The 16,313-nt window shown below is 35.4% G+C and overlaps 1 protein-coding gene across 1 annotated transcript; it reads left to right on the forward strand.

Annotated features, from left to right (window-relative positions):
• The first annotated feature begins 685 nt into the window (after nt 1-685).
• LOC143592801 (transcription factor bHLH18-like) lies at nt 686-2,902 on the forward strand. Its single transcript, XM_077072623.1, has 5 exons — nt 686-769; nt 1,450-1,518; nt 1,608-2,030; nt 2,121-2,513; nt 2,840-2,902. Exons 1-5 carry the CDS (start codon nt 686-688, stop codon nt 2,900-2,902), a joined length of 1,032 nt encoding a protein of 343 aa, XP_076928738.1.
• The last annotated feature ends 13,411 nt before the right edge of the window (nt 2,903-16,313 follow it).

Below are 16,313 nucleotides of genomic sequence, written 5' to 3' on the forward strand. Positions count from 1 at the left end.
TCGTCTTCGCTGTTTCTTTATCACCCATCGTTCTTCGTTAAACCGTAACCGCATAAACAAGTTGAACCAAAAAACAGAAAAGAATTAAACCACTTGCTATTCTTCTTTTTTTTTCGTGCCTTCTGACTTCAAGATCCAAGAACCAAACGAAAAATAAAACCAAATTTTATTATTATTTTTCCTTTCTTGACTCCTTGTCGGCAAACACAAATAAGCTCCTTTCGACTTTAATCACCAAAGGACCAATCAAATCTTGTTTGAATCAAAACAATACCTTTGCTCGATCGACAACGGCGGTGGGTTTATTACGATCACCACTTTGATCGTTGACGGTGAAGTTTATTATTTTTCTTCCTTTTGGAATTAGCTCTTGATACCAATTCAAGAACGAATTGATAACGGAAACACAAACGAACAAACAATATTTAGGGTAAACTCATGTATTATTATAGTCAAGAAACTAACATAAAACTTGAATACAATAATCTCTCTCACAATACTATAACCCTAAACATGGCTATGTATTTATATGGTGATCCTAACTTGGCCAATAAGTAATTACCAAATATAAAAGCCCAATTGCAACCCCATAAACTCATTACATCATTAATGAATTCCATATGATCAATAGGTCCAACCCGGTCACCTACACGTGGAGGGTTTATTACAATGGAAATTACCAACAATGTCTATACAAAAGGCGCCTCGTAATTCGTGTCGTGCTTATAGTGGCCCTTCATACAAAGCAGTTGATTTTCAATTCAATAAAGTTTATCCAAACATGAAACGTGTGATAATTCACTTCATTCATCCCTAAAACAATGAATCAAACTCACTTGAGAAATCTCTCTCCCGGTCCCATTGATCTTCAAAATCTAATTCATTTCATTGTGTCTCTTTTCCATTTCAAAAATTCCCTCTTTTTATTTCATCTATATTGTGTATGTATGATATTACATTTGCCCGTAGATGTGAATTGTCAATTTTATAATTCATTTTCAGTTGAGATATTAGATTAAGCGTACCAAGAATTGACTTAGTGTTTCTTCACGTCCAAATGGTGAGATTCCCCTTTACGCATGCTAGTTTGTCCATATATGTATTCAATGTATAAAATTATAAAACAACCATGAAAATGACACGGTTTTTGGAGGTTAGAAGAAGCCCGGTTACCAAGACCAGGAACTTTTACCCACACGTGCTTATAGTGAATAAACAATTAATTTTAGTCTTGAGGTTATTATATATATACATCAATGAAACAAAAATTTCTGGAAAACAATAGTCTCCTATTTGAAAGGTAAATCCTTCTTCCATCATCTGGTCATGTAACTAGCACCAAAAACCTATCTGGGTGGTGTTAGACTGTTATAGAACTTCACTGCATAAATCCGATTTAGATCAGGATTGCATCGTCTAACATAAAGAAGTCTGGTTGTATATGTGCAGGTTACCCTTGAGTTGAACATATTAAGCTACAAATTAATGGAAATGGCACAGGAATGGTTTTCAGAGCTGGTAAGCAACACATGATAGATTGACAGAATATTGTGAATTATATGATGTAATGAATTTTTTATCTAATGTGTTTTAAATCTGTAATTTAGGAAACGGAAAGTCATCTGTTCATGACTGGTGATGAGATAAAGAATTCGTACGGCGCAATTGGTAACATCAGTGTTCATTCATTTTCTTCGGTAAACTATACAGAAAACATGAGGCTTGTTGATCAATCTGTTCAGATTCAGCAGCAGGAAAACAAACCTCCTCACTATGAACAAAGTAATAGTATTATTCACAAAAGTTCTGAAACTCCAGAACCCCTAATTGCTGCCACGCTTCCCTCATCAAACACTTTCACAATATCTTTTGCGAACATAAGCCCTAACAACGAGATCCTCCGGTTTTCTGATTCGCTTGGCAGAAATAACACTCAAGCACAAGATCATGTTTTAGCAGAGAGGAGGAGAAGAGAAAGGCTGAATAAACACTTCATTTCTTTATCTGCCCTCTGCCCTAACCTTAAAAAGGTAAGTATTCAAATACTTGTGATTACCATGGTACATCTGACTTCCAGATATTTAAGATTATATAGATGAACTAACAATATTCAAATTTAGATGGATAAGGCATCTGTGTTGGAAGATGCAGCTAGTTACATAAAACAACTTCAAGATCGCGTGAACGAACTTGAGGGATTGCTAAGCCCTAAGAGGAAGTTTGTTGAAGAATGTGTTACTTCCAAGAAGAGATCTAGGATTAGCAATAGTGACGAAGAACACTCTTCAATAGAAGAAACGGAGTTTAGAGAGAATACCAACATTTGCATATCATCTCCTGAGATCGAAGTGCGGGTATTAGGAAGTAGTGTACTAATAAGAATCCATTGCAAGAAAAAGATTACTTCCTTGACGGATACACTAATTCAGATACAAAAACTTGGGCTGTCTGTCATCAGTAGCAGTGCCATGCCATTTGCTAAGACCACTACTCTTATCACCATTGCTGCCCAGGTACATATACTTTTAAGGGATGTGATATGGTACAAATGAAATTAACTTACTAATCATACAAACAACTAGAGTAATTATTATTAATCTATAGTTTTGAACTAAATTAGTAATTACACTAAAAAAAACAAAGTAGAGTAACAATAATTACTCTAGTTAAATATGTACAGTTATAACTCTAATGTTAGCACAATTACCTTAGTTATTTGTACGTTTCTCACTTTAAGTTGATTTTTCTAAAACAATAACCTTTCTTATCTCATTACACTAGGTGAAACTACATAGTTTTGTAAGTATAATGATCTTATATTACTCTTTAATATCTGCAGATTGAGGATGACTTCAGTATGACGACTAAAGAACTTCTAAAGAACCTTCAATTAGCTATATGAATTTGGATGATGATATGCTATATTACAAGTTCAAGATTTCCATGTACCGAAGATTGACAATTAGTCAGTTTGTTTCCATCCTTTATATGCTTCAGAAGGATTATATATAGCTGAGAAATTCTTATTGCCCCTTGGCTTTTTCGAACAAACTCTGAAGAAACATAATTACGTTTTAAGTTTTCCAGATTGGGTTCTTGTTCGTTTTTTGCGTGATTGATCACGTTCCAAAATTGACTATTACGATTCGTGTATGAAACCATCTTTTTTTTCTCCTTTAATATTGGAGGAAAACAAGAGTATATATTAATAAAAATAACCTTTTCATAAACGAAAGTTGAAAAGGTGATAAAACAACTAGCCAACTAGCACCACCATGTTTTCCAACTTGTTTTACTTGTATTTGATGCTTTTGGAAAGGTCATTATAATATGTTTATAATATAATTATAATAGCAACTCGTAATTAATTGTGTGCCAAAGTCGTAGTACTTTATAGACCTATCTTATTTGTTGATCTCTAATCTAGCTTTTGATGCTAATAGTGGAACTCTTTCTCACACGTAATTTGAACATCTCCACAATTTTGTTGTCATGAATGAATGGACAGACAACCCCATTGGAGGCGTTATCCTAAGTTTCCAGATGAGCGTTCGCCCAACTTTTTGTTGCGCGCGTGTGTATGTGTATGTGTATGTGTATGTATGTACATGCATGTGTGTGTATATCACTAAGAAGCCTAAGACAATCAAAATACATAATTATTGCCGAATAAATTGATAAACTTACAAACTTAATAATTTTGTATCTCTACTTATATACGTCTGTATTGAATATACTTCAAAAATTATTAAAACTGATGAATTAACACAGTTATGACTGGTTGAAATAAATTACAAAACTATCTGCATAGTTTGACTTCTTTTTTTCCAAAAGTATATTAGAATCCTTCAATAATTAGAATGCTTCAAAGTGCTAATATATATAAATATTTTCATGATATGAAGAAATATGCTTTTTAAAAAGATGACAAATTTATTGTTTATCAGTTCTTTATGTTTAAAAGCATACAGCATGTGCTTATAAAACAATCAAGCAACTTATTTAAACCAAAAAAGGGTTTATAATTAAGCAATCCTCACGTCACAATTTGACATGGATGAAATAATATAATACTCTTTATTTTATATCTTTCTTATTAGAATACAGTTTTATGTTTTGGACTTGTAGATCACATGACTCATGTTGTGACTATTCTCGAATAATTAAGTAATTTTAAGAGCTTATGTCCCAAAATGGTTCTTTCAGTTTCAAAGTCTACATATTTATATCCAAATTAAGTAGTTTAACTGTGCGGAAACCAAAATAAACACTATTTGAAAACTAGATAGTTTCCTACAACTATTTTCAAATCATAGAAACTAACGTTTCTGAGTAATTATCGAGCAGAAAATTTTTTTTGGTACTTTCACCCGGGAAACTTCTTTGCGGTAAAATCTTCCAACCAGTTTCCTATCAGTGAGCTTATACATGTATTATTCCGTTAAAACTATTATTATTCTGTTAATTATCATAGTTATTATTCTTTTAATGAAGGCTCAGACTAGTTCCCATGACAAATTCGGTTTTACCTTACTAGTCAGATACCAAAACTATGTTAATATTGATTGAAATATATTATGTTATATAAGTTGGTTAAAATAGCTTATTATGTAAAGGAGATTGAATTAAATTCTTGTCGTTAAAAGAAAATTATACCAAGGACTGTAAGGCGGCGCGGAAGAGGAATTGAGGTGGCATTCGACCCCTTTTTGAAAACGAAACTAACGAGCAATCAAACAAACTAAAGCGATAACGTTTATGGGAACGAGCTAGGAGGATGTCTACCATATAAGGTCTTCTATGTATAACTAAACCAGAAACATGAAAAGAGAGGACATGGATTGCAGACCGTGGTGCGTCAGGGCAGTTTGCATACTGGGTTGGTCACGACCAGGTTAACGAAATGGGCTTTAAGATATGATGTAGATGATAAAGAGTTTACTGTTAGAAATTTATCCAGTATTCCTGGCACGTGTGAAGGAAAATTCCGGGTCTTGATGAATATGGCTTCTTCTTGCTTCAAAAATAAAGCGTGTCATTTTTCATTGAATTTAGTTTTGTTGAATAAATTAGTTGGTGTTTAATATAAAAAATGTGTAATTTGGTTAGATCTTTAGTAATTATTAAGCTCCTGCTTTTGTATTTAGTTCACTTAATTAATAATACATTATCAAGTTTAGTTTTATTCTATAATTAGTTGGATGTATTTATGGTCAAATTAGCAAGCGTGAGGGGCCAATTACACCTTGAGTACAATCTTAAAAGGCCACGAGTAATTAATTAAAAATTGGTTCATGTATTAATATATGTAGCAAACGACTACTGAAAGTGAAATGGATTCCAAATTAAGATATTATTTGTCTTATGATAATCCTATACGAAAGATATGGAAGAAGATTACCTTTCACAATGGCCGGCATAATTTATCAATTCCATCGACTTTCAAAAGGTTAGAAATAGGAAGGAGTGAATATGCATTTATACCTCATCTACATCTAGGTGAAGTACTATTCTAAATATTAATTTCAAAACATCCTGATAATAAAAAACAGTTATAGAATCCATATTCTTCATCTAAGGTGTTAGTTGAAGTCATTCTTTCCCTTTAAACACTTTGATATTAATAACAAAAAAATAAATTTGTTGAGATAGCTACCGATGTATAAACCTGATGTCATGTGACAACCAATCACAAATTGTTTACTTAATTTTTGCTTCATTCAAAAATATAAGCAGCTCCACCACTATGCCATGTATGGCTAATATTAAACGTGAGCGATGGTCTGCTGCTCATTCTCTGCTTCTTTCTTGTCATTGACTTCTATATCAAATTCTTGGAGTAGGAGAATCCAACGGATAAGTCTAGGTTTGGCATCATGTTTGTTGAAGAGGTATCGTATGGCGGCATGGTCGGTGTAAACTATGGTTTTGGAAAGAACTAGGTAGGATCTAAACTTTTCAAAAGCAAAAACTACTGCTAATAACTCTTTTTCTGTTGTGGTGTAATTTTCTTTTGCATCATTAAGAGTTTTACTAGCATAGTAAATTGGGTGAAAATGTTTTTATTTGCGTTGTCCGAGTTAGGCTCCAACTGCAAATTCGATTGCATCGCACATGATCTCGAATGTAAGGGTCCAATCGGGTGTGGTCATGATTGGTGCGTAAAAAGTTTGACTTTTAATATATTGAATGATTCAACACATTCTTCAGAGAAGACGAATGGTGCATTTTTCTCCAGAAGTTTGGTCATAGGTCTAGCAATTTTAGAGAAATCTTTTATGAAACGACGATAGAAGCCTGCGTGACCTAGAAAACTTCTAATGGCTTTGACTGAAGTTGGTGGTGGCAGTTTGGATATGGTTTCTATTTTGGCCATATCAACTTCCAATCGTGCTTGGGATATCTTGTGACCTAGGAAAATGTCCTCTTTAACCATAAAGTGGCAATTTTCCCAGTTGAGTACTAAATTCACTTCTTCACACCTAGTCAACATTTTATATAGGTTTTTCAGACAATGATCGAAGGAGTCTCCAAAGACTGAGAAATTGTCCATGAAAACTTCCATATAGTGTTCGATCATTTCATGAAAGATGGTCACCATGCAACGTTAAAAGTTGGACGGGGCATTAGATAGTCCAAATGGCATTCTTCGGTAGGCAAAGGTGCCATACGAACATGTAAAGGTAGTTTTCTCATGATCTTCAGGAGCAATGGGAATTTGAAAGTATCCAAAGAATCCATCAAGAAAACAATAGAACATTTTTCCAGATAAACGTTCAAGCATTTGATCGATAAAAGGAAGTAGAAAATGATATTTTCTTGTGGCGTCATTAAGTTCTGGTAGTCAATGCAAACTCGCCAGCCTGTAATGGTCCTCATTCGTATTAGCTTGTCCTTCTCGTTCATTACAACTGTCATTCCTCCCTTCTTGGGTACTATTTGAATTGGACTAACCCAAGGTGAATATGAGATTGGGTAGATTAATCCGGCATCAAGGAGTTTGATTACTTCCTTCTTCACCACATCTTGCATGTTAGGATTGAGACGTCTTTGATGTTAGACCACGGGTTTGTATTTTTCCTCCATGAGAATTTTGTGAGTACAAAAGTAAGGACTGATGCCCTTGATATCCATGATCTTCCATGTGATAGCCTTCTTATTGTTCTTAAGAACCTCAAGAAGTTCGTCTTTCTCTTTTTTAGAAAGGTGAGATGAAATAATTACTGGGGGGTTAAGAGTCTTTTTCCAGAAAAGCATATTCGAGATGCTTCGGTAGTTCTTTTAACTCTAAGGCTGGTGGTTCTTCGATTGATGGTTTTGATTTTTCGTTGCATTCGGTGATCTCACATACTACCTTTGATGTTTCTTGATTGTTGTTGTTAGTGTTGAGATTTTCATTTTCTAAAACAGGTTTTGTATTAATGTCCGTTAAGATTTGTGTTTCGAGTGAGTTAGTGATGGAGGAATCTCGCACATAGCAACTCACGATAGAATCGATGATGTCGACACAATATAATGTGTCATCGTGATGTTGCGGATGTTACATAGATTTTCCTATGTCAAAAGTGATTTCCTCGTCATTGACCCTGAGAGTGAGTTTGCCGGTGCAAACGTTAATGATAGCCTTTGCAGTGGCTAAGAAGGGTCTTCCTAAAATCAGATGTACACTTTTGTCTTCCTCCATATCTAGAATCACAAAATCTACTGGGAAAACAAATTTGTCAATTTTTACAAGCATGTTTTCAACAATGCCCCAAGGATATTTAACGGATCGGTCAGCTAACTGAATGCTCATACGGGTGGGTTTTGGTTCTTCTTTCCCTAGTTTGCATAAACCACATAAGTCATTAAATTAATACTAGCTCCTAGGCCAGCCAAGGCACTGCTAACAAACAAATTTCCTATGAGACAAGGGATAGTAAAGCTCCCTAGATCAGTCATCTTCGGTGGCAGGTTTGTTCTGGAGGATAGCTGAACATTCTTCATTCAATGTGACGTGTGAGAGTTCCTCCAGCTTCTTTTTATTTGTCAACACTTCTTTGAGAAACTTTGCATATTTTGGCATTTGGGCTAAGGCTTCGACGAAAGGGATGCTCATGTGGAGTTGTTTGAAGAGTTCTAAAAACTTCCCGTACTGGGCTTCCAATCTCTCCTATTTCAGCCGTCCAGGGTATGAGATAGGTGGAACATAAGTTTGGACCGGTTCCTTAGGTTGTATGGTGCCTGTTGGAACTAGTATCTCCTGCGTTTTGTCAGGGTATTCCTTCTCCATAACTGATTCTGAAGTTGGCAAGGCACCAATGGTAGTGCCACTTTGTAATGTGACACCGTTGGCTGTCGCAATTGGGTTTATGATAGTGTTACTTGGAAGAGTGTCAGGTGGTCTTTCAGATAATTGTCGGGCAATTTGTCCGATTTGAGTTTCTAGATTCTGTAATGACGCTTGTTGACTTATCAGGTCAGCTTCATGCTTCAATAATACTCCGCTAATATCAACGGCTCTTGAGTCGGCCTTCTTTTCTGCTTCATTTGTTTTGGTTATGATTTGGATCAGCATTTCTTCAATTTTTGAGTAGCTTGGATTTTGATGGCTAGTGTAACTTTGATCTTGAAATTGTGGTTTAGGCTGGTAAGATTGATGCATAGGTCTCTTTTCGAATTCGGGTAAGGTTTAAGTGTTACCTCCGTCTTTCCAACAGAAATTCGGATGGTTTCTCCATCCTGGATTGTAGTTGTTGCTGAAAGCATTGTTTTGTCGGGCGATGAAGTCAACTTCTTCTATAGCCATAATGACTTGTTTGCAGTCACTTGTCTTATGTGTTCCTCCACAGGTGTCACAGGTTAGTCTGTTTTTTGATAGCTCGGCTTGAAGTTGTTCGAATTTTTTAGACAGGGCTTCAAGCTGTGCGGTGACAAGGGTGTTGGAATCGACGTGATGCATTCTTTTATGTGTTGGTGTAGATCTTGTTGGGTTGTAAGAGAAACTTTTCTTTTCTGTCTTCTCCATGATTTCAAATGCTTCGTTAGGTGATTTGGATCCCAGGTCTCCACCGGAGACTTGGTCGATAGTCTGTTTGTTTTGACTGGATTGAGCGTCAAAGAAAGTTTGTACTTGTAACCATACGCTCAGTCCATGGTGTGGGCATCTTCTCAGAAGACTCTTGTATCTCTCCCATGCTGCGTGTAACGACTCATCATCATCGGTCCGAAATCCGGTAATGCTGGCTCAGTATTTGGCAGTTTTATCATACGGAAAGTATTTGAGGAGAAACTGTTCAACCATCTGGTCCCAAGTGGTGATGGAGCCAGAAGGAAGAGATTCTATCCAATATAGGGCTTGACCCCTTAGAGAGAAAGTAAAGGGTTTGAGTTTGATCTTATCTTCTGAACAGTTTTGGTTTTTAAAGGTTCCGCAGATTCGTAAGAATCGAGATATATGAGAAAGAGGGTCTTCGTCGATGAGACCATGAAATTGAACTGAATTTTCCACCATGTGAATGGTGCTTGGTTTGATTTCAAACTTTTCGGTGATTTCGGGTGGAGTCACTCCATTTCCGTAGCCTTCGAGAGTTGGCCTGGCATATTGGCTCATGTTTGGTTCGTTTTTTGGTGCTGCCATCATTTCTTCGGTTTGATTTTCTCCTGATGTGGTGGCGTCTACTGACTCATCTTTGATTGTTTCTTCGGTTTCTGCAGTCCGTTTACGTGCTCGTCGACGAAAGAGTCGTTCCGGTTCAGAAATTGGAGAAACAAGCTCAGGTCCGAATGTAGAGGACATACATGGGAGTAAATCAAGTTTAAACTATTTAAATTAAACTAAAGGTTAGTTAAAGTTAAAAAACGAGTTAGGCTAAGCTATTCTGAACCTAACTAAGTTAATTAAACTAAAGTAAAGGTTAGGTAAATAAAGGTAAAAGTTAGGCTAGCTTTAAAAACATATAGTTTAATCGTTAGTAAAAAAAATAAAATAAAAGTTAAAATTTTTTTTTTGTACAATTATAAACAATGATTTAATCAAAACTTGGATTGTTCTTAGAAACGTACCGTGTCCCCGACAACGGCGCCAAAAACATGATGCGTGTGTGCGCGTGCTTGTAAAATGTAATGGATTGGATGATTTTAGCTATTGCACAAGATCGTGTTTTAAATTTATAAAAGTGATTTCTACTAAGACTAAACACACACAAAATAGGCAAGTGTACCTATCGTATATGTAGAATAGTATTGGTAAGAACCAAGTATCGATCCGTGGACACAAATGTTTCTGATAATGAACCTTCATTTCAATTCAATCGGAGAGTTTTAATCATTTTGGGATTGATTTTTAACTTTGTATAAAAATATAAATACTTATATATAATATATAGGTGACAAGAAGAGAAATTCTAAATGAATGTTTCAAATATATAAAGGTTACCATCTAAGATCAAGAATCCACTCCATTTGTCCTTGATGATTATTAAGTAAACATGTGATAAACTTTCCGTAATAATATATGATAGAATAGCCCCTCATTTCTAAGTGAGGGTATCCTATGACATAAAAGAAAGTAGCATGCGCATTTTAAAGTCAACCCTTTCCTAATGTCATGCTACCACGAGAATGTCAATTTAATTTGGCGAGTAGTTTAGTAAAGTAGAAAGATTATGATTGACTTCGATTTCTCAAATACCAATTCTAACAACTTTGGGTGGTTATAGTTTAGTCACACAACCTCCCCTTGGTTGATTTAAGTAGGTTATAATTACATTCCGTTGACATATGATTTCTTTAACTAGCATGATAACCTAAGCAATCGTGTTAACAATGTTATTTTAGAATTACCAAAACTAGAGAAATAGATCATAGCTTATATCTCATCATTTCTAAGTACAATATAAAGATCTATGTTTCGATAAATTATCAAAGTATTCTTTCTTTCAAGAACATGAATAGATCATGAATGATTGTTAATCACCAACTTTGAATTGTTGAATTAAGATAGTGAAACATTTCTCATCAAAAGATAATTGCAAAATAACCATGTACGTTACTAAACTAAATCACATATTAAACATAATCATCAAATAGAACAAAGCTTCTTCATAGATTTTAGATGGTAATTGGAGTTTAGCTCATAATGAGCATGGTTGTGAACATTAAAGTGGATGATGATAATAAACACATGATTAAACTAGAACAATCTAACCAAATATGGATGAATCTTCCTTCTTAATGATGATGGTGGATGGTGCTTATGATGATGGATGATAATGCTGACCTCCAAGCCTTCAAACTCTTCACAAGATTTTCAATATGAGTGTAATATGGGTGTTTTAATAAGAGAAACCCATTTAGAGATCTTATTTAAGCACACTCATCAAATACAACAAGAGCCTCTATTTATAGGCAGTCTAGAATGAAAGGCGCGGCCACGTGCTCCTGAGGCACGGTCCCGTGTCTAGGTGTCCAGTTGTATTAAATGTTGCCAGATCGTACATGATGACTCAGCCACGGCCCGTGCTTCCTGAGGCACGGCCCCGTGCTTTATTGTGACATGTGCTAATTCTTTTTGTCTTATCTAAAATGTGACCACGGCCCCGTGGTTGAGAAGGCATAGCCCCGTGCTTTTGTCTTCAGTGTTTGTTTTTTCTTATAGATTTTTGTCTTTTCTTGTGTTCAGAAGCATGGGGGCATGTTTCTTGTTTTTCTTGTGTTTTCTTCCGTTTTTCTTTTTCTTTTCACTTGTTTCTTCGTTTGAGGCTTGGGTTTTCTGAAATTGCATTTTATTATGATAAGTTGCCTTCTAGCTATGTTATTTGATAGAATTTGCAGTTTTTAGAGATTATTTGATGCTAAAAAGATGTATATTTTTATATACATCACTCTCCCACATCAACAAGGTGCTCGAAAAAGTAGTTATTGAAGGGGAGGTTGTTATTATTAACTTGTTAATAACCATCTGGGCATTTTTGTCTGCAATGTAACACCTAATATCTCGAATATGGTTCTTCCAGTCATCCTTAGTTCCTCGTACAAGGTGCTAACCACCATTCAAAGAGCTTTGGACACGATGAGCTTTTGTTGGACTGAAACTCATTGTTAGGAGACCTTGAATGAACTCCTTATCTATAAATCTAGCTATCTTTTACCCCTAGTTAGGTCCATATTATGATCACTCACAAGACCATGATTGTGGGGCTCATTGAAATGATATAAAGTGTATGTTTCTGAGCCTTCTACAACTTTAATGCTGACTCTTATACATGCACCACAACCGATAACTTTGCTCTTCGTGTTGCGTTGCTTGGATGTTGATGCAATATTCATGGTGTCAGTCAGTTTGAAACGCCGATTACCATTTCTAGAGCAAACAATATACATATGCGAAGGAACACCATTTGTGTATGTTTTGGTTGAGATCCGGATATCAAAACCGGATTTTTCTGCATAGGACTTGTACATGGTGACAACATCTTCGCAATGGTTAAATTTAGCATCTTCTTTAGGTTTTAGAACCACCGGACATCCGTGATCCAATACTTGGTATATTCGGTGAGAAGTAAATATTAGGTTGCAAACTCTCTAAAACAATGGAAACAAATAAAAACATTTAAAATAGCAAATGGTAATTATGTTATAAGAAAATAATCTTCTTAATATAATATGTGTTTTGTTCTTACGTTCGTTATTAATATCCGTAGATGCATTGTTAACGATTGGGGAACTTTGTCTCGTGTTGGTAAGATCCGTAGATGCTGATGAAAAGGTATAAAAAAACAGAATACCAGTGTGTAACAGGATTTGAATATATTTTTGTATACACAGGATCATACACAAGCATACACGGAGATCTAACACAAAGGAAAATGGCCGTAAACATAAACTGGTTTGTTGCATCCTTCAAACTAAACCGGAACACAACCATATTTACTTCATCTGCAGTAAAACCCTGACTTGAGATGGAGGCATAGATTGAATTAAATCACTAAAGTGCAAATATGGTTCTTCAGTAGCTTTTCCTGGAAACGTGGGTAATCCGATTAAACTGCTATGTCTCACTGAAAAGGTTCTTCCATCTCTAACCGGAATACTGATCGGTAGAGGGTTTGTGGCCACTTGTGGGATGAAGTGACTTTGAACTCCCCTAACGGGTGGTGGAATATATGCTCTCGGGACTCCATCGTCAAAATATAAAAGGGAATCTATGGGTCTTGGTTATTCTGACGTCTTGGTGCTTGATATTGTTGATTTTCTGGATGGTTTTGTCGAGGTTCCTGGTTGTTCTAAAGATTTTGTTGCTGATACTGACCCCATATTCATCCAAAAACTCCTCCTCATTGTCATAATCGAATCCCGCATCATCCCCTATGTTCCATTCTTCGAATCGTATATTAGCCTGGTTAACCCTGGGTCCTTCCTCCCTGAACTCTACGGGCCTCTGACGGCTTAGTGGGGCGTGTCTAACTAGCCGGGTGTCATCAAAATTCAGTTGTCTTCTTTGGTTATGGTTATCCCCTCCATGGTTTACCTGGTTTTGGTTTCGGTTACAGTTATCATTTTGGTTTCGGTTAGGTGGTGGGTTGTTTTGAGAAACAAGTTGTTCTTGGTTCAGTGGTTGATCTTGGTTATCAGGTTGGTAGTCATTCGGGTCTTGGTTATTCGGTTACTTCGTATTCTGTTTTTGGTACTGAAGTTGTGGCTTCTGGTTTTCGGTTTAACTTGGGTTTCTGAGCTGCTCGGTTTCTCTTTACTGTTTTTTCAATTTCTGGATTAAACTGTAGTGGCTCTTTCTCACGGGAATATTTTGTCTACAATAACCTATAAAATCACCTACATAGACAAAACACTAACACCCCATGTAAAATCAACAAAGAAATAATTAAAAAAAAACTAATAATTAAGCTAAATTAGCACTTGCGCGTTGATTCCCTGACAACGGCGCCATTTTGATGTAGATGTTGTATTCTAATTAAAAACAAGTATTTTATTAACTTAAATACCTATAACTAATACGGGTAAGTAAGATCGTCTCCACAGGGAATCAATGGAAAGTGCAAGTAAAACTCGTATTAATTAATTATTAAATTAGGTGGATAAACGATGTCAAGCAGTTTATTTAGAAATATGATTTGGAAACACACAATTATAAATTAAGAGTTGTAAAAAATTATGAGAAAACGATTCACTTCAGGTTCAGGTAATGCGATGACCGACTAATCATATATTCAGGTAAACTTATTGCGCAGTAATTACTAAACTTAATAGTTGGGTTGTGATGACAAACGATACCCTAACCGAATTGTTGACACAACTAAACTCATTTTACCCAATTACCAGTTTAATGTATGAAAATCAAGTATAATCAATGACTGACGATTATTGGTTCAATGACATAAGAGCAAACCCTAAATGTTGATGAACACAGCCATAAAAGTGATGTAAAGTTTGATAGTCAAAAGCATAAACTGTTTAAACAATCAATTGATAATGTAAAACAAGATTAAAGAACACTCAATCAAGTTTATAATCATTCAAACACATAGTATCTGATCAAAGTTAGTTTACACAAATCCCTAGCCTAAAGTGAATACAATGGTTTTAACCTAACATCGACATCATGAAAGACTCGCTTATCTGATGAAAGGATGAACGCATGCGACGAACTGATGAACTGGAAGCTTTGAGATGCTGGAAAATCGTCCTAGGGCTTCTCTTTGATTGCTGGAATGAAGGATATGTTGAATGGGGGCTAAAACTGATTATATTCTCAACTAGGGTTTTTTTTTTTCCAATTTAGGTCGCTTTGCTTTTTGACCAACAGTTCGCATCGCACAAAGTAAACAGACCTCATATTCAGATATTTCTCCTAGAGAAACCCGAATTCATATATCATGGGTCCTATAACTCATTTTCTAGGCTGAGATATACACATTTTAGTAAAAGACATTATCCTGATAAGCCATCGTTTTCAGTTTTCGCTTCGGCTTAGGTTTCTCATACAAACCATTCCCTAATCTTTCTTGACCATCCATATATGTTTTTATATGCTTCCATCTTCTTGAGACTCTCTTAATCTTCATCTGGGTGGCTCTGAATTAGCTCGTTTAAGCTCCGAACACCTGCAATCATAAAAGAATTCAACGTAATTGTGTTCGCTATATATAAACACTTAAATACATGAAGTAACATACATATACACATGATTTATAGCCGACCATCAATATTTACCAGGTGGATTGTTTTGAACTTGAGAGTATGCATTCATAGATGCTGGTTTTATAATGAAACTTGAAACATGTATTTCTTTTTGTTTTTCATCTTGAATGATAATAGCATAGACTTGATTTATTGAAGGTAATGGCTTCATCATTAAAATATTACCTCTAGCCGTGTCATAGCATGAATTTAGGCCCATTAAGAACTGTGTTAGCCTTTTATCTTCATCTCTTTTGGCTATAACATTCAAGTTGCCCCACATGTACATGGTGGAATAACATTCAAGGCCATTAACTCTTCCCAATTTGTTTTCAGTTTAGTGACATATGTTGCATTGTCAAATTACCTTGAAAAATTTCACTGATCTTCTTATGCAATTGATAGATCTTGGCTGCACTAGCTTATCCATATCGGTCACTCAATTCTAGCCACAACTGATGTGCAAATTCAACATATAAAGTGCTTGCACTATTTTCTTGTGATAAAGTATTCAAAATCCATGATATCACCATATCATTACAACGATTACATAATGGAATTTGTTATTTATGGAGAGACCAATCAACATATCACATTTCCAGAAACCAAAACCAGTTCCATCACAATGATTTTGATACTAAGATCATTGCAGTATGACCATATGTATGGAGGTATAACGGATTGGATGAATCAAGTGAAATTGAACCAGAATTTGAATTACCATAGTTCGAATCAGACATGATTAAACAAATACGAATAGAAATTGCAAACGAAATCAAAGGTATGCAGAATAAAGAAACGAGATGAAAAACCTTAAAAACAATCTTCTTTTCAATTGATTAAAAATAAACTGAAATTGAGGTGGTGTTTAGGTGAGCTTCTAAAACTTGATTATTTGTTTCTTGAAAAGCAAAAGGTGTTTGGCAAAGCTCCCCCAAAGCTTTAAATTGGAGCTTTTCAAAAATTGTTTTTTCTTTTCAAAAAGCAAATGATCAAAAAAACTAATTTTAAAAGCTCACCCAAACACCCCCTGAAAGCTGATCAGGCGGAAGAAAATGATCAGAGTTTAAACTGAAATTGAACAAGGGAGATTATCGGAAGTTAAACAGAAAAACAGTTAGAGCAAACTTAGCTCT

The sequence above is a fragment of the Bidens hawaiensis genome, unplaced genomic scaffold (assembly GCF_021521415.1).
Source record: "Bidens hawaiensis isolate Kalapana, Puna unplaced genomic scaffold, B.hawaiensis_p1.1 tig00041245_1, whole genome shotgun sequence".
Classification (NCBI taxonomy): domain Eukaryota; kingdom Viridiplantae; phylum Streptophyta; class Magnoliopsida; order Asterales; family Asteraceae; genus Bidens; species Bidens hawaiensis.

Excerpts from the sequence above, each read along its gene's own strand:
- LOC143592801 (XM_077072623.1), top strand. The coding sequence starts at position 686 with ATGTCTATACAAAAGGCGCCTCGTAATTCGTGTCGTGCTTATAGTGGC. Across the intron at positions 770-1,449 it reads TTGATTTTCAATTCAATAAA|GTTACCCTTGAGTTGAACAT; the intron begins GTTTATCCAAAC and ends GTATATGTGCAG. Across the intron at positions 2,031-2,120 it reads TCTGCCCTAACCTTAAAAAG|ATGGATAAGGCATCTGTGTT; the intron begins GTAAGTATTCAA and ends ATTCAAATTTAG.